The 24,095-nt window shown below is 40.8% G+C and overlaps 1 protein-coding gene across 2 annotated transcripts; it reads right to left on the bottom strand.

Moving 5' to 3' along the window:
• Positions 1 to 1,172: 1,172 nt before the first annotated feature.
• Positions 1,173 to 17,262, bottom strand: LOC131232492 (ATP-dependent Clp protease ATP-binding subunit CLPT1, chloroplastic-like). 2 transcript variants are annotated; one of them, XM_058228758.1, is made up of 6 exons: positions 16,885 to 17,258; positions 16,742 to 16,777; positions 16,336 to 16,445; positions 4,660 to 4,839; positions 1,671 to 1,798; positions 1,173 to 1,582 (listed from the first exon to the last, which is right to left on the bottom strand). In XM_058228758.1, the coding sequence occupies exons 1-6, from the start codon at positions 17,112 to 17,114 to the stop codon at positions 1,550 to 1,552; spliced, it is 717 nt and encodes a 238-aa protein (XP_058084741.1). In that variant the 5' UTR covers positions 17,115 to 17,258; the 3' UTR covers positions 1,173 to 1,549. The 2 variants fall into 2 exon arrangements, with proteins under 2 accessions (XP_058084741.1, XP_058084742.1); XM_058228759.1 differs by lacking the exons at positions 1,173 to 1,582; positions 1,671 to 1,798 and adding an exon at positions 4,079 to 4,486 and having other exon boundaries at positions 16,885 to 17,262.
• Positions 17,263 to 24,095: the final 6,833 nt, after the last annotated feature.

The following is a 24,095-nucleotide window of genomic DNA, read 5'->3' as shown; positions in this document are numbered from 1 at the left end:
ACCATGATCAAGGATTAAAGTACCATTTGAAACCAGTACATCTTACCCGAGGCATATTGGTACCATCAGGCCCAATAGAGGGCAATACAAGGCCATATCGGTGGTGAATGATACAAATACCCGATAATACACTGATTTAAAACCTTGAACTGTATGCTTCAGAATTAGTATTTTGCGAAGGAGTTTTGTTGCAAAATTAACAAACAAAACCCAGAGATTGATCAAAGGATCTTTCAATGAAATGAACTGAGGGAAATGACGTTGGAAAGTTGTTGAAAAGGAGACAGTGGATTGCAATGCTATTTCCTCGACTCTGAAAGGCCCTCCAATTAGATGGTCTGGATTGGTTGATAAATCTAACCTTGGAGCTATGTGCCAATGGAACCACATAAAGTGCCAACTATGTGTTCGCTAAACTCATGCCTCTTAAAAAACCCCAACAGAAATTCTGGCTCATCCACCCAGGCAAAAGTATTGGATTGCCCACTGCATAAACAGCACGGCATTGAAACACCAATTTGTGATTATTACAAACCATAACAGGAGGTTTGATAGCCCACGCACCCCTCTCCACAGTTAGAACAAGTGCCAACCTAGGATGAATGCAGAACAATCAGTGGCAAGCACAAGGTGGACCCCGCCATGCAGATGACCTGGCAAAAACAGGCCTGAGCCTTGAGCTGATTCTTAAGCTAAAGCCTGCCCAACTCAAAAATTTCTCCCACGTCCGTGCATCCCTTTGCTTTTATAGCAAGCACTTGCATAGTTTTTGCTTTATAGCCCATCATGTATTCTGACCTGAGTCCGACCACAAACTAGATCCATCCTTTATGCAGGTTAGATTTGGTTGGGCACAGGTGGACTTCGCCCATTGGAAACCCTACTGTTGTCATGATATTCTTCCATAGTGGTTCCGCAGAATTCATGTACTCTCAATGCACTGGTGTCCAGCATAGAAATCACCAGTGCAGGCTGGGTAAGCAAGGAACATGTTTTGACATACTAAAAATCTGGGAAAGCACTCTTGAATTTAATGAAACCCAAGGCAGTGTTTATCACCTGGCAAAAGTGGTGTGATGGAGGCACTGACAAAGAAGAGCCCATTACACTGAAAATGCAATGCCATCTGCCTGACAGAATGATATCATTGCCTGATGGCCCATAAGTTCAGCTAGAAGATAATGTGGCTATTCTCAATTTCATACTGATTATATGAGTTTTTTCTTGTTGTGGCTAATGAATGCAGCTATTGTATTGAATACCCCTCTCGATACAATGTTTGGCTTACCCATCAAACATAAACAAAGAGATGGACACAGATGGGATTGGATCCTTCTTTTTTTTTTCCTTCACTCTGCTTGGATGCCTTGAAAAGAAGGTTAGCAAAATTCGAAGTCTCCTGTTGAGCACAAGCGCCCTCTGGTGGAAGAAAAAAATGAAAAGAAAAGAAAAGAGAACGCAAACAAATTTTGCAAACTCATTCAGGAAGTGGCTGCAGAAGTTCTTCTTCAAGGCAATCAAACAACTGCATTTTGAAACCTTTTGGTCTCTACCTGTAGGACAGAACAGCATCGCCATTCATCTGCAAATAAGTAGGAAAGAGCACTTCAATGGCAATTGGAAGAAGCCACGTCTCCTCTATATAGAAGAAGTCAAGGCGAGGAACTTACAGACTTGGCCAGCTCTTTAGCTTTCTCATCATCGAAACCAAATGAAGCCATTATCTTGTGACCAGCTGAATCTCTCTCTGACCAAATGCCTAGGAGCAAATGGGTTGTAGTCACTTCCCCACCTTCACCTGTATTTCAAAGCTAAATTTAGTCAGAATAAGAATACGAGGAAGAATGAAAGAAAGGGAATGATAGAAAATAAAAAAAGTAATCAAGGCAACTTCTACTTCCAGCAAATGCATATACCGACAAAACAACACAGCTTGCATTAAATCATGTGGACACTGAAACAACAGTTGGAACGAACTATTTATGAATGAATATCCTAGTCCAAGCTTTAAGTTACCAGTGCCAAGGCAACTACTGCTGATTGTGCAACTTAATCAGGCCAGGAAATGGGTTTTAGATGACCAATCCTACCAAGCAATAGCCGGTGATGACTACAGTAGAAAAAGGACGTAAAGGTTAGAAACTTGGAACGCAGCACATTTCGTAAGAGTACATTTGGCTAGGGAAAAATATCATGATTTTCTTCTTTCTGCTTGATGGGAGAATATCATGATATATCAAAAGTTTTTCACTCTTGCATGTTTTATCACTGCCAGAAGCCAATTGCAAGCGTCACAATATTTCAATCTTTTGGTCAAGCTATATATTCGATTCTTTTATTGTGGCGGCAGGCAGAAATGTTATGCTATGCCAGCATCCCATTTCGTGTCAAACTGAGGTTTAACGACATGGCTTCCACACTCTACAAGATAAATGAAATAGTCATTCATGACTGAGCTTGCTCCACAAACATAAGCAAGATTTCTTCTCGATGAACTTTGTAAAATATTCAATGACTTCAACTCTTTAGCAATTACATAATTCACACACACACACACACACACACACACACACACACACACGAGGGTGCCTCTCTCTATTTTGGTGGCAATGATATCTACATATGGCATGATACAGTTAGGGCTAGCAATTGGCCAGGGCTAAGCCAGGCAATATCAATATTTTGAATAAGCCCAGCCTGGTCTGCCTGGCCCAACCAGTTCAAAATCCAGGGCTGAACCAACCCCAGGCCTGCCTTTGCCAGGCCTAGACAAAGTAAGAGTACAACTCTTACACTTGATATTAAGTAGCAAATATGGATTTAAATATATAATACAGACATGTCAAATATCCGGGAGTATCTAGCTATGATATTGGGTGGTTAAAATTCACAATTTATGTTACAGTAGGGTGCATGCCTCTGGTTTTGGAGGTGTTTTTCATGACAATGGTAGCAATAGCTTGTAAAATTTATGATGCAAGGAAAGAGGAAGGTGAAGTTGAAAGATACAGCCTACTATATTTTGCCAACTAGGATCTTGGGCTCCCTTTATGCATTGAAGGTGATTCTCCAAATGTTATGCACTAGTATAACATCTATAAACATTTTTGGTACCTGAGCCAAGTCTTCTATGATATTTTAATAATTGACATTCACCGTGGCACTGGATGGCACTGGAGATACCAAAATTACCTGACACTTGGCACTGGAGATTCCAAATCCACCTGTCAGGTTAACAAGCCTTTGATTTTTAGATATTCTGTTCAAAGGGAACAAACTGCCATAACCTTTGATAGTGTGTGAGTGTGTGTGGTGCCTCAGCCAAGTCTTTATATATTTTAATAATTGATATTCACCTTAGCACTGGAGATTCCAAAATTACCCACCACCTTGGTACTGGAGACCCAAAATTACCTATGTCAGGTTCTGACACTAGGCATTGAAGATTCCAAAATTACCTACGTCAGCTTAACAAGCCTTCTGTTCAAAGGGAACAAACTGCCACAACCTTTGATAGTTGAAAGGGAGCTTCCCATGAGGTCGAGCTCTATGGGCCCTGCTGTAATGTGTGTTGGACATCCACACCCAAAAATCACATGCACCCTTCCATGGTGGTCCTAAAAATCAGGCCAATCCATGACATAAGTGGGCCACACCACATACAACAGTTAAGTGTGGATACTCACTCATTGAAACCTTCGTGATTGTTTATAGGGCCCACTGAGATGTGGTTCAGACATCCAGCCATGCATTGTATGTGTCCCACTTGGATGAGGGGTCACACCAAATTTCAGGCCATTCCAAAACTCAGGTGGGCCCCACCAAGTGCTTTTAGATGTTTTAGGCACGATTTCCAAAGATTTCAGATGGTGTGGCCCACTTGAGTTCCAGACACAGCTGATTTTTGAGACATCCTATACGTAGAGGGGATCCACCAAATGCACAGCATGGATGTCCAACACCTATCACTGTGGGGCCCATAGAGCTTGATCTCATGGGAAGCTCCCATGAGGGTGACCTCAAGTACCTTTCCCTATGTGTGTGAGCATGCGTGTGTGTAGGTGCGCGGGTGTGCGCATGTATGCATGTTGCAAGGTAACAATTTTATTAATCAACAAAGGCCGGAATGGCCAAAAGAAGTACAAAGCATCCCAAGATTTTTCTTCTCCCAGAACTAAAGAGTTTGAAACCCAATCCACTACATCCGACCTTGCCCGCTTAAAGAAATCCGCCAGTACCCCACTACAGTTCCGCTTTATATTAGTCCTTTTTTTAAAAAAAATAAGATTCATTTTCTGCTAGTGAAAGAGAGAAAATCATCACAGGGTTGCAACACATTGCAGGAGACAACAAATCCACAGCTCAATTGAAGTCTTGGGAGATTATCCCTAGTTCTCATAAATTCGCATCTTAACTCCAAGGTGCTACTGCTATCCCCATTTTCCAGATGTGTTTCTGATATTCCTGCTACTGCTTACCTTATGTACTGCAATTACAAATCACAATTCCCCAGACCATTTATATATGTCAATCTTTAGCCACTAGCACATGACCCCAAACCATTATTAAATGAAACTGTAGCATCAAGAAATCATGTTCTTAAAGCTATTAAAGCTACATCAGAACAGAGAAATGAGGAGAACATAATTTCAAATTTACCTGATTTCATTTTCTCATCAACAGCCCAATCGAGTGCCCTTTGAGCTGGTTCAGTCAATGGTGGATGCTCAGGACTGAAATAGTACATGTCTGATTTTCCAAGTAACTTGACAATTTCCTCTCGTACTTTGAAAAGAGTAATTCCATTAGCACGTAAAAACTTAGATCCAACACTGGTTCCTGCAAACAAAAGATATAAAAATATACTAAAAACGAAAGAGATGGGCTTGAGTGTTCTCTAAGACACAACATTAACATTTAATCATACCTTAACTGGAAAAGGTACCACAAAAATAAAAGAACTTGAGTTACCTTGGTAAATAGGAATATAGGATACATTGGCTAAAACATACAGGAGAAAAAACGCAAGCCCTAACATGAATGAGATGTAATGTACTATGTACATGTAACTCCTGGGAGTTCTGAGCACTGATGAAGGCCTAGGCTCATTAATACATTCTAGAGCTAAAAATATGTGGTGAAATAAAAGAGAAGGCTCTACTTTGTAAATGGTGACAACCTTTAAATGGTGTGAACAGTTTCAATTTATGCATTCAGATGATAGAGCATCCCTTCACAAGTTCCAAGAGGTCAAGGCACCCTAATGTAAACCACATGGACCAAATTTGCCTTTCCCTTGTAGAGACTCTCACATTCTCATCTTGGGCCATGCAAAGAAGCAGCAGTGTAGCACACATCAGAACATTTTTTTTAGTTTAGTCCTTGGATTGTTTCCTTCCATGTTTTGATAGTGGACAGACAATTGCAGGTTATAGTTATCTAGGTTCCATTCAAGTCCTTGCAATAGACTGATGAATCACAACTATCAACCATAAGCCTCAGTAATTTTCAAGATATTCAAAGATTTCAACAATAAAAATAAAAAATAAAATAAAATTCAAGTTTCGACTTTAAAGTATTCACCAAAGAAATACTTCTCAAATTAGCTATTTATCCATTTAAAGAAATCAAATTATTGCGAAGTTTGATGCTCTCATAAATCCATCTTAAGTTTGTTGGTTTTCACTCGTTCTAGTCTCAATGTTTCTCAAAAAAGACTAAACTTAAAGATGTGAAAAGCAGTCGACATGGGAAACAAACGCTTGTGACAAAAGAAAAAATGAACACCCCCAATTTTCATCTAGGAAATTTATGCGGCAACCTTTAAATTGGACACAACTTGCAGCGTTAAACATGACAACAATGTTCTTTAGTAAATCTTCCAGAAAGACAGAATGTTCTTCAAGCATATAAAGAACAACCATAATGCCTTCTGAGCAGCCAAGAATATGACAATAATGATGTAATGAATACTCAACCAATCAACATGATACCCTTTTGAAAGAGACTATATGTGAACAGTGAGCCACATTCTTGAAATATGCCTACTCTCATACCATCTCACCTTTTGTTACCCAACTTGGCAAAATGCTACTTCCAACCAATGTCCTTGGAGCACATGCCCACCGCTAAAAGTTCTTCATTACTTATTGGCAAACAAAGAACAGAGTGTGCATTTTTTCTGTATTAATAATTAGCAAGAAAAAAAAAAATGTCTGTGACCTTAAGACTGCTCTTATATAGAGTTCATGTCCTGCAACATCCTTTCAATTCTAAAATCATCAATTAGAAATGGAACCGATTCTCTGCAAGAACAATGGTCAACATATATTCTCTTGAACCATGGAAGCAACCCCTGCCCTCATGGTAAGATTCAACAATTGCTGTGACGGCTAGGTTGCTAGCTATTGTAATAGAGAAAGAATTCATTTATGAAAGAAATCTAACTAATTGGACTAAAATCCTAACAGAAACTTAATAGTTCTAAAAATCTAAGTAATTGGTTTATGAAAGAAATCTTAATAGTTACGGACTTTATCAGAAAGGATTACAAAAGGAAAATAATGTGTAGGAAAAAAAAAATCAATGGGTAATGCTTGTGTTATGGAAGAGAAAGAGACTCGCCAACAAAAAAGGACAGATCTTGAGTCCTTCATACCCCTTAGCAACGGTCTCCACAGTATCATTAGCATCTCCCAGTCTTCGCATATGTACATGAATTCTTAAACACACACTCCAAGACAATACTTAACTGACTGGATAAATTTATGCCTATCACAGTGTTTATTCTGTCTATTCATGATCCCACTCATTTCTTTTAGAGCATTGACTTGCCCGCTAACCTACCATGATGATTTCCAATCTCTAATTTGCGAAAACCACCCAAGTTGTGTGTCCAATGTGATAGTATAAAAGGGGTAATTTTTCGTAATCTATGCATAATGGGAATTATATGGGTACTCTTGATTAGTTGTCCACCACCTTGAGGTATTCAGGACTTCAGCATTTTATCATAATATGTATAACCTGGTAGTAATGGTTTGATAAAATGAAATGCATCATTAAGCCTTTAATAAAGCTAAGAAAACTTTTCATTTCCAAATATTTAATCCTTTTTTATTTTTGAAAGATGAAAATTTAATAAAAGGCCCAAGGACCAAAAAACGAAGGAAAAAACAAAATACAACAGCTGGCCACACCACAACCCAACGAGCTCAAGGCTCCCACTCCCTAATCAGCGAGAGAACACGTTTTTTAATAATAAAAGGCCCATAGACCAAAAAATGAAGGAAAAAACATAATACAACAGCTGGTCACACCACAATCCAACAAGCTCAAGGCTCCCACTCCCTAATCGGCGAGAACACATTTTGAAACAGTCTGACCCTAAGAAGAACTAACATTATGGAAATTCAGAAACAACGATTGTTTCACTCCCCCCAAATGGACCACAAACCTGCAAGCAATAGTAGCTCCACTTAGCCTTGGCTTTCGACCAGGGACCACCTACATGCCATGTGAGAAATAGAACTTCCATGGAATTGGCCATCACCCAAGGGATGTTGAAGAAGGAGAGGATGCCTGCCCAAACCTCCCAAGCAAACAAACATAGAATAAATAGATGCACCATAGATTCCGTGCCCTCTTTGCACATGAGCCAACAATTTGTCAGCACCATACCTCTCTTCCAGAAGTTGTCTATGGTTAGCACTTTGCTGTGACCTGCTAGCCACATGAATGCTGCCACCTTAGGCGAAGCACCATAACACCAAACAACTCCGACATGAACCTCAATGATGAGGACATCATGCGCACGCGCCCACGCACACCCCCTACACACGTACGTACGCAGAAGGAGGGCCCCACCATCAATCTGGCTCGATGACGATGTCCAGGGAGGGCCTCCTAGCTAGAAGACGAAGTTTTGATTTAAAAGGGTGTGCCCGATAGTCAAGAAAAGCCCATCATGGAATCTCATGATCATGACTCACTCGTCGGATTGATTTCATAATTTAGGTTTTGCTTATTGTTATTATTTAGAATATTGTGAACGCTTTGAATTTCTTTGTTTGGTTTTTATTTTAGTTATTTCATCGCCAAGTAATAGGTTGCGCACATGGTGCGAGTTTTTGGGGTATAGGGTTTTCCCTATAAATAGGCACCCCTTGTAGTTCTTTTCATTCATTGAAACTTAATAAAAATTCCTACTCTCTTAGTGAGTTGTGGAAGAATTCAAAAGTGGGTGCGAAGCCCTCCCTTTACGAAGGGCTAACTACCGTGGTGCGAAGCCACATCTATCCCCATCCACCCCTACTCTCTTCCATCCATATCTCTCATCTTCTACCATCATTATTGCTTTGAATTTCCCAACTTTTGCAGCTTTTCATCCCCCTACAGCTAGTTTACAAAATCTGGACCTGTAGGAGGGCTGAAACTTCGGCGGAGCACTACGCCTCGACCTTACGTCGGATCGTCGTCAAACTTGGAGGGATTGGAGGTCTCCCTTGGCCGACCAAGGCCTATGTATCAATTTGGGGAGGCGGGCTTCTATCACACGTGCATCAGCCCCGAGCCACCATCTGCACGCAGGAGCTTTCTCCGGGTCAGGTTTTCTTCTGGTTTTTCTCTTTTCATTCCTATTTTCTAAATCCTAGCCTTAGTTTGTATTAGCCCTAATTTATTTGCCCATTTTTTTTCACCCTAGGGTTCCTTGAATTGAGATTGGGGAATCCCTTGGATTAGAGACTGTTTGCTACGCATGTGTGGTTGATTTCTATTTCCCTTTAAGCATCGTTTGGTTTATAATTTTTATTGCTCCAATCTTAGCCTGAGTAGGCCTGGACCCGCATAGATTCCCCTTTTACTTGAATGTTTGGACTTTTTATGTGGGATATGGAATTTGTGTAATTGTTTTTGAACTAAGGTGATTTTAAGCTTGAAATCTCACACATCATGTTTAATTTCATGTCCTGCATCAAATTTGGTATCAGAGCTTAGGGTTCTTATAGGGGAATACATTACATGTTTAGGGTTAGTTTGTTTGAGTCCATCATGCATCCAGTTCATCATATGTAGCTTTTAGGAGTCCATAGTCCCTGATATTAGTTGCTGAAATTTCAGTTAGCAACAAGTTAGCAATTTACATTGCTGTAACTTTCTGTTATTCTTTTATTTTGACAACTATATTGCTGGATTTTAGTAGAACTGCGTAGTTTCCCTCATATAAAGTCTCATAGGATCATTTAGTCCCATATAGTCGTCGTAGATAGTCCTTAGGTGGAGTTGCAAGTTGTAAGCCCACACGTACGGGTCATGGTTTTGGCTAGCACCCTACACTAAATATGGAACAATTGCTAGAGTCACTAAACAAGCTGTCCTAGCAGATCGAGTCTTGGAGTAAACGCTTGGAACAAGACATAGATCAACGCCTTAACCAAATAGAGGCCTCCCTCAGGACAAATCCCACCATTAGGGAAGATGACCAATCTCAGGCAGGTGGCCAGGAGGATAGACCAATGAATGAAGGTGGCCAAGGAATTAGTTATGGGCATGCACCCGTACCCCCACCTCATGAGGGACATCAAGATCATTATTTTGAGGGGTACAACATGTGCGGCCTCGTGGCTAGAGAGAGTGCACCAGAGGCTAGTGTAGAATTACCTACTGAGGTCATTCCGGTAGTGGATGAGTTTCATGATGTCTTTCCTGATGATCTACCGGATGAGTCTCCCCCAAGGAGAGATATAGAGCACGCCAGAACATGGGATATTGTAATACCTACAGCCGAGTTTGCATTTAATAGTTCTGTCGATAGGTCTACAAGTTTCAGTCCTTATGAAGTCATTACTGGTTATAAACCTGAGAAACCTATTGATCTTGTCCCTATGTTACTATCCCATAGGCCGTCGGAGCCTGCAGAGTCTTTTATGCATCACATTCATTCATGGCATCAAGAAATCAGGCAAATGATCACTACTAGTAATGAACATTACAAATTTTCTGCAGCCTAGCATAAATGTTTCAAAGAATTCAATGTAAGGGACTCTGTAATGGTCCGCATCAGGCTCGAGCGGTATCTTCTGGGGGCCGTTCGTAAGTTACACGCGCGTAGCGCTGGACCCGTTAAAATTATAAAACGAAACGGTTTCAATGCGTATGTGGCAAATCTGCCACCCTCGGAGGATTTAGTTGCATTTCAAGGGGCCATTTATGCATTTTCCAGCCTTTCCCCTAACCATCCTGATTCATCAGACCTTTCTATTGATCCATGGCCCCCTCTCGACCCATTTTTCCAACCTCCACCTCCAATACCTACCCGTCCCAACCCATTTTTCCAGCCTCTACCTCCCATACCTACCTGTCTTGACCCATCTTCCCAGCTACTACGTCCCATACCTACCATTCCCGACCCATTTTCTCAGCCTCTACCTCACATACCTACCCTTCCCACACTTAGAGAGGAAATAGAGGATATTCTGGACCATCAGATAATATTCACGTCGGACGGTGGGTTTCAGAAGTACCTGGTTAAATGGAAGTCACGCCCACCTTTAGACAACACGTAACTCATTGAGGAGGAGCTTCAGAGACTTGATTTTGATATCCTGGATCGGTTCAGGAGTTTTATTTCGCCAGTGGCAAAATTTTCGTAGCCGAGAAGAATTGATGAGGACATCATGCGTACGCGCCCACGCAGACCCCCCTACGCACGTACGTACGGAGGAGGGCCCCACCATTGATATGGCTCAATGACGACATCCAAGGAGGGCTTCCTAGCTAGAAGACGAAGTTTTGATTCAAAAGGGTGAGCCCGATAGTCAAGAAAAGCCCGTTATGGAATCTCATGATCGTGACCCACTCGTCGGATTGATTTCATATTTTAGGTTTTGCTTATTGTTATTATTTAGAACATCGTGAATGCTTTAAATTTCTTTGTTTGATTTTTATTTTAGTTTACTTCATCGCCAAGTAATAGGTTGCGCACATGGTGCGAGTTTTTAGGGTATAAGGTTTTCCCTATAAATAGGCACCCCTTGTAGTTCTTTTCATTCATTGAAGCTTAATAAAAATTCTTGCTCTCTTAGTGAGTTGTGGAAGAATTCAAAAGTGGGTGCGAAGACCTCCCTTTTCGAAGGGTTAACTACCGTGGTGCAAAGCCACATCTATCCCCATCCGCCTCTACCCTCTTCCATCCATATCTCTCATCTTCTATCATCATTAGTGCTTTGAATTTCCCAACTTTTGCAGCTTTCCACCCCCCTACAGCCAGTTTCCAGAATCTGGACCTGTAGGAGGGCTGAAACTTCGACGGAGCACTACGCCTCGACCTTACGTCGGATCGTCGTCAAACTTGGAGGGATTAGAGGTCTTCCCTGGCCGACCAAGGCCTAGGTATCACTTTAGGGAGGCGGGCTTCCATCACACGTGCGGCCAGCCCACCCGCGCACGTGTGTCAGCCCTGAGCCACCATGTGCACGTAGGAGCTTTCTCCAGGTCAGGTTTTCCTCTGGTTTTTCTCTTTTTATTCTTATTTTCTAAACCCTAGCCTTAGTTTGTATTAGCCCTAATTTATTTGTCCTTTTTTTCACCCTAGGATTCCTTGAATTTAGATTGGGGAATCCCTTGGATTAGGGACTGTTTGCTATGCATGTGTGGTTGATTTCTATTTCCCTTTGAGCATCATTTGGTTTATAATTTTTATTGGTCCAATCTTATCCTGTGTAGGCCTGGACCCGCATAGATTCCCCTTTTACTTGAATGTTTGGACTTTTTATGTGGGATATGGAATTTGTGTAATTGTTTCTGAACTAAGGTGATTTTAAGCCTGAAATCTCACACATCATGTTTAATTTCATGTCCTACATCACTCAACCAAAGAGGACCTAGGAGGAGACGGCATTATCCGAAGGGATTGCACAAAGAAATTTCTTGAATGATCCAGAAGCCAAATCATGGAGTCTTTCAAGCCCTCGATCAGGAAAAAGTCTTCCAACCGGGAAAGAAGATAAGAAAATTCCAGGATTTCATCATCATGGAGATGTCGCCTCTGGGGAGGAAGCTTAATGCAGGGGCATTTTCACACCGGGCTCGAGTGGGGTCGCCAGTGGGATGCGGGGGCACACTCGAGGTGGGCGGGACCCACGAGGGAGGTCTCGTGTTCGAGACTCCTCACTGGGGGTGATTAATGCGCATTTCACACCGGGCTCAAGTGGGGTAGCCTGTGGGATGCGGGGACACACTCGGGGTGGGTGGCCCGTATGAGGCGGTACCCATGTGATTTGGGGCCTACGAGGGGGGTTCGGCCGATGTCCTAACCCATGAGATATGGGGCTTGGACTATGAGATAAAGAGATTAATTCGCCATGCTCTAACAGTTCAAGCTTTTAGAGCAAGTGGTTAATTGTCCTGCATCAAAGCTAGGCCTCATTTGAGAAACACTTAGCCATAAGAATGCCTGCAACAGGGCAAACACTGGCAATATTAGGGAACTCCGATGGAAGGGGAGAGCCCCGCACCAAATGTCATCCCAAAAGCTAACTTTTTCGCCATCTCCACAGAAAACCCGATCCCCTCAAAGGCTCAGGGCGCCAACTTGGAATTAGACTGCCAATAGAAAGATGCTTGATAGAGAGAGGACTGCTTGGTCCACTGCCCCTTTTATGAAGAACCAAACTCGCCCACGAAAAATGATCTCCACAGGCTCCACTCTTCGACCCTAAATCTCCAACCATTTCCCTAAAAGAGTTGAATTCACCTCTTCGAGACTGCTAAGGCCCGACCACCTTCACGCATTGACTTACAAACCTCCCCCCCACTCTAGTAGGTGAAAGTTGCCCTTGGATGCCCCTCCTCACCAAAGTCTTTATGCAGCTTCTCAATGCGTTGAAGAATCAATTTGGGACAACGAAATAGGGACATATAGTACACGGGGAGATTGGATAGGGCCGACTTAATCAATGTCAGGCTACCTTTGAATGAAAGAAATTTGCTCTTCCAAGGCAAGAGTTTTGTGTTCATTCTTTCTAAAACCGCAACCTAGAGATGCTTAGCAGGCTTTTTGATGCAAAAGAGAAGGCCTAGATAGGAAGACGGTATAAGACCCAGGATAACTACCAAACACCTCAGCCATACAAGCCACTTCCTACGGCAACATATAAACCTCAAGAATGACACTTTTGAGGAGATGGACCTTCTGACCAAACACGACCTCAAAGCATTTGATGATCTTCCTCAACTTATCGACCTTAGACTCTCTAGCTTCACAAAAGAACAACTATCATATGCAAACTGGAGATGGGATACAAGCTAATCAACGTTACTGACCTTGAATCCCCTAAAAAGGCCCACCGATTGACCCTTAGAAAGCATTCTTCTAAGAGCTTCCAAAATAACTACGAAAGGAAAGGGGAGAGGGGGTTGGCTTGCTTAAGGTCCCTAGACGCTTTAACAAACTTGAATGGGGAGCCATCAAGAAACGACCTTGAAGACTTCTTCTTTGTTTGCATCAAGTACTCTTCCAAGTTCCATTTGGCACTACTAAAACACAGTGATGCTAATAATTACATAGTCACATGTCCATCATATGACCTTAGAGGAGATATAGTGCATACTGAGTTACCATTTAACATAATTTTGGATATGCATGAAGCATGATATGATATTGAATTCAACATTAACAATAACCATGAGATCTTCTCGCAAGTACTTGAGAATAATAAATAAAATAAGATAACATAGCCCTAGACTAAAGGGCTATGTTTCTGCACCCAACAACAAGTTTCATGTCATACCGTACTTCACAATAAAATAGCCTAATACAATTCTCAACCTCTGACTATCACGAATGATGTAGTTAGAGAGGTCTAAAGCTTGCCTGACAAATATCAAGAGCCATCAACATGGTCAAATTCTAAACTCATAGCTACTAAATTCTATTGTATATGTCACCCAACAGCTACAAGTTGCACACTTTATTAGGACAACGCCTCATTATTTGCCATTAATAACAGATACAAGCTCAATGATATTCTCTATAAGTTACAAAAAGGAGTTCTCTCCATTCTAGAGCTTCATAATATTCTCTTTAAGTTACAAAATGGAGTTCTCTCCCTTCTAGAGGCTTCATACAAATTAGGGTGTCAGCTTTATTTGGTTTCTAGAAAATTTATACAAACCAACATGCACATACGGTATTTCAATTCCTCTATGCCATAGGCTAGGATGGCCGCATAGTTGAATCAAGGTATTCCGTAACGGTAACGGTAGCTATAACGGCCACCACCGGTAGACAGGGTGTAACGGCCATAACAACCGTTACAGCCCCCAAGCCCCCCCCCCCCCTCTCTCTCTCTCTAATTGAACAAAATCCGAAAAACTTGTATCGGGTCCCTCAACGGTCCATTATAGGGTCGTTACAGCCTTTACGATGGGCGTAATGGGCCGTTACAGGAGTTGTAAAGGCCTTTACGGGTCATTTTTTCCGTAACATTATGACTTTTATGACCTCGTAATGTGTAATGGTTGTCACCGTTACCTTTATATAACAGCTTTTATGGCATGGCATGAGCTGAATTGAATTGTAAACATTTATTTTTACCCAGAGGAAACATTAAAAGATGACGTTTTCTAGAATTCATAATGAGGAACTAGCACATAAATTGCAGTTACAATCCTTTCATGTCCAGCTTGAAGGGTACGTTATTGTGATTGGGAGCCCAATCTCTCAATATGATGCAAAATGAGGTAACTATGATTCAATCATTTCTAGAATTCCACTCTAGTAGAGTTACTAGAGTATTACAATTCCACACTACATCAAAACACACTTTGAAACTATTTACACCTGGCCGATCATGACTAGATCAAACGGTCAAGAAGATGCCACGTGGAGGCTATGCCACACATGGTGTAGATGAACTTTAAAGGGAATAGTTAGAGACATGCACATGTGGGAGCATTAACTGTTAGAATTCTATGAAAAGCAACTCTCTGTAAAACAAATCCCATCAAAACAAATCTCTACCAAGCATTAAATGCTATGGTTCCAACCAAAGCTACTCTCTGCAAAGCAAATCTCTACTAAGCATTAAATTCTAGAGTCCCACAAAAAGCAACTCTTTGTATATGCAAGCACCTGGTGACGTGAGGACTCTAGCAAGGTTTCCTATGCAAAACTCTAATGACGTGGTGACTTCAGCGAACTTTCTTAGACATGACCGGAATAACAAGAGGTGTAAGTGATTTCTTGTACACGTGGCTGCATGTGATAGGCTACGTTTATATGGAGAAATAAGGAAATTTGAACGGCCAACCATCCAAATCTCTCATGATGCTAAATCATATGCAAGGCCACCGTTTCCCACAAGTTTATAAAAGCAGCATCCGAAGAAGAGCTCCGGGCCCTCACCACAAATAATCAATCTTTCTACAACGCAACATTGCTTATCCTTTAGTTTGGCTTCTTAGCTTTAGCCACTCCACTTCTGTTAAGTCATGCTGTAATAAGTTCAAAGCCATTAGTTTATCTTAGATCCACTACTGTCGAACGCATCGTTACAATATGCATTAGGAGTAGGTTAAATATCCACGACCATTGTCGTCGAATCCCCGATTGTCGAATTCCTACTTGATACATCATTAGTCACATCCTGCTGATTTCACACCATGATCGTCTTGCAGTTTCCATGACTGTTTTTCCAGCTCAAGCCACTGTAGGTATTTATTCTTTTCTTTGCTTAGTTTTTTTCCACTAATTGTATTGCTTTAACATTCAAATCAATAAAATCGGTGATCCAATCTTATTTTTAATTCTTTCCAATCCTTATTGCTTTGCTAAGAAACTTGATACATTGTCACCGTTGAAAGAAAAGTTCTTGGATCTAAGGTAAAAAGACCCCATTCCGAAGGACCAACCCTCCCCTTCTAAAATCGACCGATCACTGTAACAATTGGTGACTGAACAGTCAGGCCAACCTTCACAAGTCTAGTCCTAATCCGGCTAGTTTGGCGCCTGGGGTCCCAGGTGTTCAATTGATTTGAGTCGAACACAACTCTGGCACGCTTGACACTAATCTAATCACACACGTTTGACTGAATATGTGCCGTTTGTAACAAGTGCAGCCAAGTGTCCAAATTGAACAACAACAAAAATAGCCTCAAGCTAGCACAAGTCACAACCAAACAAACCATTGGCATCCACCAATTAACCATATCGAATGATATAACTTGCACACCAAAGCCACACAATACATGTGACCCTGAATATATATTGAACCCACAGTGTCATAGGCATTTCAAAATTCAAATATATACCAAGCAAATGCCAAAATCACTAACCCTCAACCAAGATGCCCATGAGAAGAGCTTCAGTCCCCGTTGTTGAGTACTTCAACTTCCTCGCTTCTAATTCGGCCATGCCAAAAGCCTTTATCGCCCTTGCAGACCATCTGCTCCATTACCCAACAAAAATATCAAACAACAACCGTATCTTCCATCGCCTATGCTATGGCATTAGTTTGTTGCACGAAAGGGCGCATAAAGAACAGATCCACAGCACCCATTTGCACGGAACTTAATCAATTCCGACCGTCCAAATGTAGGCCACAATGTGGATCGATCATGGTCCAAAAAATCACACAGATTGGATAATTTACACAATCAGCACTTTGCCCATTGAATTTCAACAGTCGATCAATCTTACTAAAGTATCCTGAAAAAGGAACTAAAAGATAATAGAAATTACTTGGGAAGCTTGTCAGCAGGAGCCCTGTCTGGTTTCCTGTAGAAATTGAAACAAAAAAAAGAAATAAATAAATTCCCGAAATTCACGTATTTATCTACCAAAATGTCCCAAATGTCCATTGAATCGCATGAATAAGAACGTACGCAGTCGGGAGCATGAAGAAAATGGAGGCCTTAGTAACTGGCCGATGAATTCGAGCCGTTTGATTCCTGGATCTGAGGAAAGCGACATCACAGAGCAGCGAGCTTGCTAAACCGCCCGATTTGACGCTCGACTGCAGAGGTAGACAACCGGGCCGGCCGGTTCTTCGAGAGCCGGATGGCGAGAAGGCATATGAAGCCGGTAGAAGAAGGGAAAGGGTTCGAGCTGCCATTCTAGATAACCCTAAACGCTGAAGAATAGAGCTAGGGTTTTTCTACAAGAAACTTGAAAAGATTTCCAACGAATGCTTAATTCGAGAGAGAGAGGGTTTTGTTCGACTTGGAAATGGATAGCAGCAGTCTTTCTTTCTCTCGAACATGAGAAACACGAACATGAGTAGTACGTGTCTATTTCCTTAGACTCAAGACACGTGCCAACTTGGGACACGTTTGTGTGAAAGAAAAAGGTAGTTGTCGGGCGGGCTTAGGCTTCCCGTGCAGTTGCCCTGCTGCACGTGTGCGGTGAGCTTCGACCGGTTGACAAGTTTCACATGGGGCCCACTTGAAGGGTAGACCGATCTAGTTTCTTAGGGCCAGGGCGTCAATGCCATTAGAACCGTATGATAAGTGGCTTGGATCTTTCACAAGCAGCGAGTCCAGAAGCGCTTGATCTAATGGGCACCATGGATATGGATCTACTCAAATATCTACAATCCTAGCCCATTGATCAGTCGCTTGCAGCTGGACGTCTAAGAAAACTGGCCCCACACGCAATGAAAAAAGAAGAAGGCAAGGCAAGGAATGGGCAGATAGTGATCTTTTGGGCCGATTGTCTGGAAAACAAACCCATGGAAAGACCATGTCAATATTCTCCGAGTCACTGATCTAGACCGTCAATTTGAATGTCATTGATTCCACACCAGAAGATTGCCCCACGCATCACACTGGTCTGAGTATCCAGCCGTGTAACATATATCGCCGAGATTTGAAATTCTCGCAATACGACGATCAAATTTCTCGCGAACAAAAGTATAAGCAGATTTCAAAATACGTGTTTTTATTGCAATGATATTGCTATATTAACTAAAAAAATTGTAAAAACGATAATGAGTTGTTTACATGAACATAAATTCAAAATTTAAATTTATTTAATAATTTACGTAAATAAAATTTTTTGGAGAGATTTTCCCAATAATATCCCAAGAAAAATCAGTTTTTTAAATATTAACAATATCAGCAGATATATCTCACGATATATCTTATATCTCACTTGTGAGATACGAAACGCACAGGTAGTGTCGATATATCCCACATATTCAATCCAGTGAGTATTTTTAATTTTCGATCTATATTTTTATTGTAAATGATGTTAAATCAGTATCAAATGGTTACAAATCTATAATTTTTCATATTTTTCATGAAAAATCATAGATTTGGAACTTCGATTTCGAAATTTGGAAGAGATAAGTCAAGTCGCAGGAAATTAAGAAATATTAAAAATTTTCAATTTCTCACAAATTAGTTGCAATTTTTGTATCCAAATACAAAATTAAACATGTGTGTAACCTAATCTAGTGATTCTTCTTTTGCTTTTGAAAGTATTGCTTGTGTTTTCTTACATGTATTTTTATATTTATAAATTATATGAATAAATTTTCAATATACTTGCATCAGTTCAATTGGAAAACACATATATAAGGACCCCATACAAAGGAAACCCATATTATGTGTATACAAAGGAAACCCATATTATTTATATTGATGTCTTTTTCAACAATCCTTAAAGTTTCATTGAAAAGTTTGACCAATTTTCCAATGTTCTCATGTTTCTCAAAAACAATGATATATTACATGATACAACCAATATATGCCATGCGATAACCGATATTTTTCCGCATCCCAAGAATGTGATACTTCACGCAATAAAGATGTTTAAAACATTGAGAAAAACCTCGGATGACAAAATTGAAGGCTGAGAAATTGTCGAGAAGAAGATTTGTCACTATGTGATCCAGACCACTAATGTTAAGCAAGTATACACGCCATGGCCCAGTCCCATGAGTTATGGTCCTGACGACTCTGTAACCCAACCGATGTCCTGCAGCGACAACAAAAATCTGCAGCCCAAATAAAGGCTGCCTAGTCCGCCATGGGCCAGGCATGAGGGGAGTGGATTAGGTGCGCGACGGCCTCACCCTAGTTGGTGCAGCCCAAATCGTGCGGCCCACCTTGAAGAAAATGTATATGACGTACGTTCACGTTTTTCCACATCCTTTTAGGGTAGTAAACCAAACATGAAGCAGATCTTCATATACATTCACGCCGTCCATCCATTTTTCCAAATCATTTTAGGGTACTGGACCAAAAATGAAGCAGATTAAAGTGGATCACACTACAGGAAATAGTAGTGATTGAACGTCCACCATTAAAAACTTCCTCCGGCCCACCATAATGTTTATCTATCATGCAACTTGTTGATAAAATGACACAGATCTGGATGAAGGTAAAAAAAATAAAATAAAAAATCATTTTGATCCAAAACATTTGTGGGCCATGAGATATTTTTAATGGTCATTCACCGCTGTTTTCAGTAGCGTGGTCTACCTTAGATTTGGATCTACTTAATTTTTTATATGGTGCCATAAAATGATGTGGAAAAAATGGATGGACGGTGTGGATACTACCTATACATCAAAGTGGGCCCTATGGTCAGGGCTGCACCGTGTTGGGTGAGGCCGGTCGCACCTAATCTGCTCCGGGCATGAGTCAGCTTTGTGTCAGGCATGGGCCTTATTGCAAGTCCAGGGCTGGGCCTTCTATGATGTGGCGGGTCGCATTGGTCCTGATTTTCAGTGCAATGGAGCGGACCTGGGCTCTAATATGCCTGACCAAAAGAACAGGCATGGTCTGTCGCTGGCTTGGCTCAGGCTCCCATTTTACAGACCTTAGCAAGCAAACCTCGTTCAAATCTGACAAGTAAAACCCTTGTACAGTAATCCATACCATTGCCCTGTTGTATCCGAAGGCGGATGTACCACATCTAAAATTGCTCCACACTTGAAGACTATCAACTAATTTTGGATTTTTTTTATAAAAAATTTCAATATGGACCTTACACTGTTCCATTTCTCAGCCATATTATTGTAGAGGCCACAATTGAAAGATTAAGATTTTCCCATCAAGGAGATATTTGGACCATGGTTCTTCCATGGCAGGACACAACATAACGATGGTCTGGATTGCCAAACTATGGGTCCTGTAAGTTAGAACTTAATTGGAGTGTACTAAAGATAGGGCCCACCTTCAAGGCTTCAGTTCTAGAGTAGCTAAATCAAAGGCCCAATGACTTTCTAGGCTATCGTGGACTGGGCCTATGGGCCTTTGAAGCGGGCCTCAGCTTCATTTTATATATAGGGCCAAATATCCTGTCCACGGCCCAAATATCCTGCTCTGGCTAGAGTTGTACATGAGCTGAACCAAGTTGAGGTTGGCACCGCTCAGCCCGGTTTGGCCAACATCCTATACCAGCTCGAGTTTGGTTCAGCTTAGTCAAGCTTAATTGGCCAGTTCAACTCTATTCAGTAAGTGGTAGATTGGGTCAACTCGAGCCGAGTTCAAGTCAAGTTCAAGCTCAAGTTTCTGAGCCGAACTTGAGTTCAAGGTTTTAAGCCGAGCATTTTCTTTATGTGGGGATTTTTTTAAATATTATATATAATATATTAATTAAGCTATATACATAAAAATAATATTTTTATAATAAAATTATAATTCAAGCCAAATTAAATCAAGCTGAACCGAGTCAGTTTCAGGCCGAGCTTTGAGCTGAGTTAAGTCAAACTCAAGCCAGCTCAAGCTCAGCTCAAAATCATTTCCAACTAAAAAAATTAGCTTGGTTCAACCAGCTTTGAGTCAAGCCAAGTCGAGCTTCTTTGAGCCAAACCAAGTAAGTTAACCAAACTAGCTCAGTTTCTGTTCAGCTCAACTCTGGCTAAATAGACTACGCCCATGAGCTCATTCTCTAATAGCAGCTTTGAATGGCGTTAGGCCCATATATATTTTCACTGAGCTTGAGTTGAACCTCAATATGCCCCCACACCACCAGGGAATTGATGTGACGCGCTAATGTATTTGTTGGACGTCAATACTGAAAATAACTGCCGAGTCACCAAGAAACTCGCTGTCAAGCCCGACTTGGTTGTGACTCTGAGACTCATTGAGTTAGCTTGTTGACTCCATTGACTCGAATTGAGTCACTCTTTGAACTCGCCAACTCAGTCAACTCAAGCTGAGTTAGTTGATGGGTGATTGTTTCCTACTCTAAAAGTTAATGGGGAGACCATGAGACTCAAACCATGCCCTCCGCCAAAGAGTCAAATGCTTACACCAGCATGCCATTTCTTTTTTTAAGGCATCCATGTTTATACTTGTAATGTATCAAATAGCTATTAGTACTCAAATATTTTTATTAACTATAGAGTACAATCAAGTCCTGAAGGTAGACCGGCTGAGTAGTAGCCCAGTTATTGAGTATTTAAACTGTGATCAGACCCTAAAATGCCCTATTTTTTACTATATGTTTACAAGAATATATCCAAAGTATTGTGTACCTCACATTGGGATTATAATCAGTATATCCAGGCTGATGTTTTAGAGATCGAAGTCGTTTATAGGATGGGCTCACCATGGATGGAGAATTGAAAAAATAAAGAAGCACTCAAGATTGGAATTTATGATTTAACTCTCTGGTCCAACTACCTTTAGCAAATGGGACCTAGGACTACATTAATTAGCCTGTTAGCACATGAACTTCTCTTGCGAGAGTAGCCTATAGCCTGCCAAGTTCAATCAAGATTTGGAGTATATCTCTACCGTAAAGAAAATGAGTAGCTAGGGGCAATTTTGTCTACCCAAATGGTTTAAGAAAGTTTTGGAGTCTTATTACTTATTTTTGTTTCTTTCCTTTATCTTAGTTATTGGTTTAGCTTTTTATTTTGTAGTTTTGATTTGTCCTATACATCCATAGCACATGAGAAGGAATTTAAAACAAAGATAAATGCATTTAGTTGATTGGACGTGTTTGACTTGTTAGCAACCAAATGACAAAAATGATAATAGAAGCAGCCCCATATGCTTAGATTGCATCTAGCTTATGTCTACGTTAAAATAAGTTTTGGTTAATACATATCATATATTGCTATGGGATAACTTACAACTTTAATATTTGGATTTGGGGTCATCTTTTAATCATCCAGACTATTTATATGATGGGCCAACCTTAATTATGTGCAAATAATAAAAAATCACTTTAGTTGAGATATTTTATTCCTTTAATTGTTGGATTATTTTTCTTTTAATTTAAGCATTCTTCCTTACTCTTAAACAATTAAAGGGTTGAAATACTTAAATTTAAGAATTATTTTAAGTCCATTTTGCAGACCATTAAGGTCATTTAAAAGGATCCAAATTCAATATTGATGTTCTAACATATCATATCACGTGTCATACTCCATGAGCTATGATCCGGAATGAATTCTTCTTGGGTCGTTGTGGGCTCCTAGTGGAACCCTATTAATTGATCACGGTGGGCTATCAACCGTCGGATAGAAGGAGCCAAAACAACCATCATTTGGGAATTGAAGGCCTTCTAAAAGGGGCATGCAAATGGACTCCCATTTTACTCCCGTTGTCTATTTCGTATGCCTTAATTGAACGGTTGTGATTACCCAATCATGGTTAATTATTTGGGTCATGTGCAATCTGCAATGGACTCCTCCCATCCAACATTCTTTGTTGAGGGTCCTACATGTGCTGGCACCATATGTTAGTTCTGAAGGATTCATAATGATTTCGTATATAAATTATAAACAGAAGCAGTGCCCGTTGGTGTGACCAGTGCTTCGATCGAATTACTGCGGAAGTGAGGAGCGAGTCAAGATCCCAGTGCGAGAGAACATTAGCTCCATGGCATTTTCTTTTTCGTGAGTGAGGATCACTACTGCAGATCAAGATCATCTACTCACTTTCCTGAAGCGTGTGCATTGAACTTCGTGTGATCAGTTGGATAGCACACAAACGAAGAGAAGACAGTGGATATACACCGTGCCATCAAACATACACGCACACACACACGCATATCACCACTGTACGATCTCTGCCAACTGTAGGATGGGATGAGGAAGCACTAAGGCCCACAGAATTAGATTAATACCTGAATCGAATTAGGTGGGCCCACAACGTGGTACACACACACACACACACAAAAAAACCCATCAAATGAGGAAACGAATTGGGTGGTGACCCAAGGCGACCCACCACCAGTGATGTACGTGTTTTACATCGATTCCATGTATCCATTTTTCCAACACATTTTAGGGCATGATTCCAAAAATGAAGCAGATCCGAGCTCAAGTGGATCACCACACCATAGGAAAAAGTGGGGATAATGATATCCATTATTGAAACCTTACTAGGACCCACCCTAATGTTTATTTGCCATCCAACCTGTTGATAAGGTTACACAGACCTAGATTAAGGGAAAACACAAATATCAGCTTGATCCAAAACTTTTGTGGCCCCAAGAATTTCTTACCGGTAGGCATTCAATCACTACTTTTTCCTGTGGTGTGGTCCACTTGAGTTTTTGATCTGGGTTGATGCCTTAAAATGAGCTAACAAAATGGATGAATGGCATGTATAAAACACATACATGATGGTTGGCCGCACAGCGCCCAACACCACCTAGCTGGGTGGTGTTGGGTCATCAGCTGTCTTTATCATTTTTCTACTAAACTACATCCCTACTCTCTATCTAATTGCATTTATATTATACTCAGGTGTGAATTTTATATACCAAGACATTTTTTAGGCACCATTGTTTGAGTGATAGCCCATATGCAATCCCATCAAATCCCCTAAACAAATCCAGACTGGTCGGTCGTTGGTGAGATATTACAAGCCCTAATGTTGGAGTTTGAGAAGACGTCTGGTGATAAAAATACAATCCAAGTCAACGCGGTTTTGAAAATCGAGAAGACGATGTTTATACCATTTTTCGATGATTATTTCATTGTTTAAGATTAAAGAATACTTCATCCATGCATTAATCGGCTAAGTCATTCATGTCAGTAAGACTTTCGATCCTTTAAGATTAATGAATTGCTTAAGTCAGTTTATTTTATAACACTCATTTGACTTGTTCAAAGTTCAAGCGTCCA

Source organism: Magnolia sinica, chromosome 18 (assembly GCF_029962835.1).
Source record: "Magnolia sinica isolate HGM2019 chromosome 18, MsV1, whole genome shotgun sequence".
In the NCBI taxonomy this organism is placed as follows: domain Eukaryota; kingdom Viridiplantae; phylum Streptophyta; class Magnoliopsida; order Magnoliales; family Magnoliaceae; genus Magnolia; species Magnolia sinica.
This window is presented reverse-complemented; position numbering and strand designations above follow the sequence as displayed.

Bases quoted from the DNA above. Each gene is read 5' to 3' on its own strand.
- LOC131232492 (XM_058228758.1), bottom strand. From the start codon at position 17,114: ATGGCAGCTCGAACCCTTTCCCTTCTTCTACCGGCTTCATATGCCTTC. The intron at 16,446-16,741 runs GTAATTTCTATT...GTAATGGAGCAG, and splicing joins CCTGCTGACAAGCTTCCCAA to ATGGTCTGCAAGGGCGATAA. The intron at 1,799-4,659 runs GTAAATTTGAAA...TTTGAAATACAG, and splicing joins TGATGAGAAAATGAAATCAG to GTGAAGGTGGGGAAGTGACT.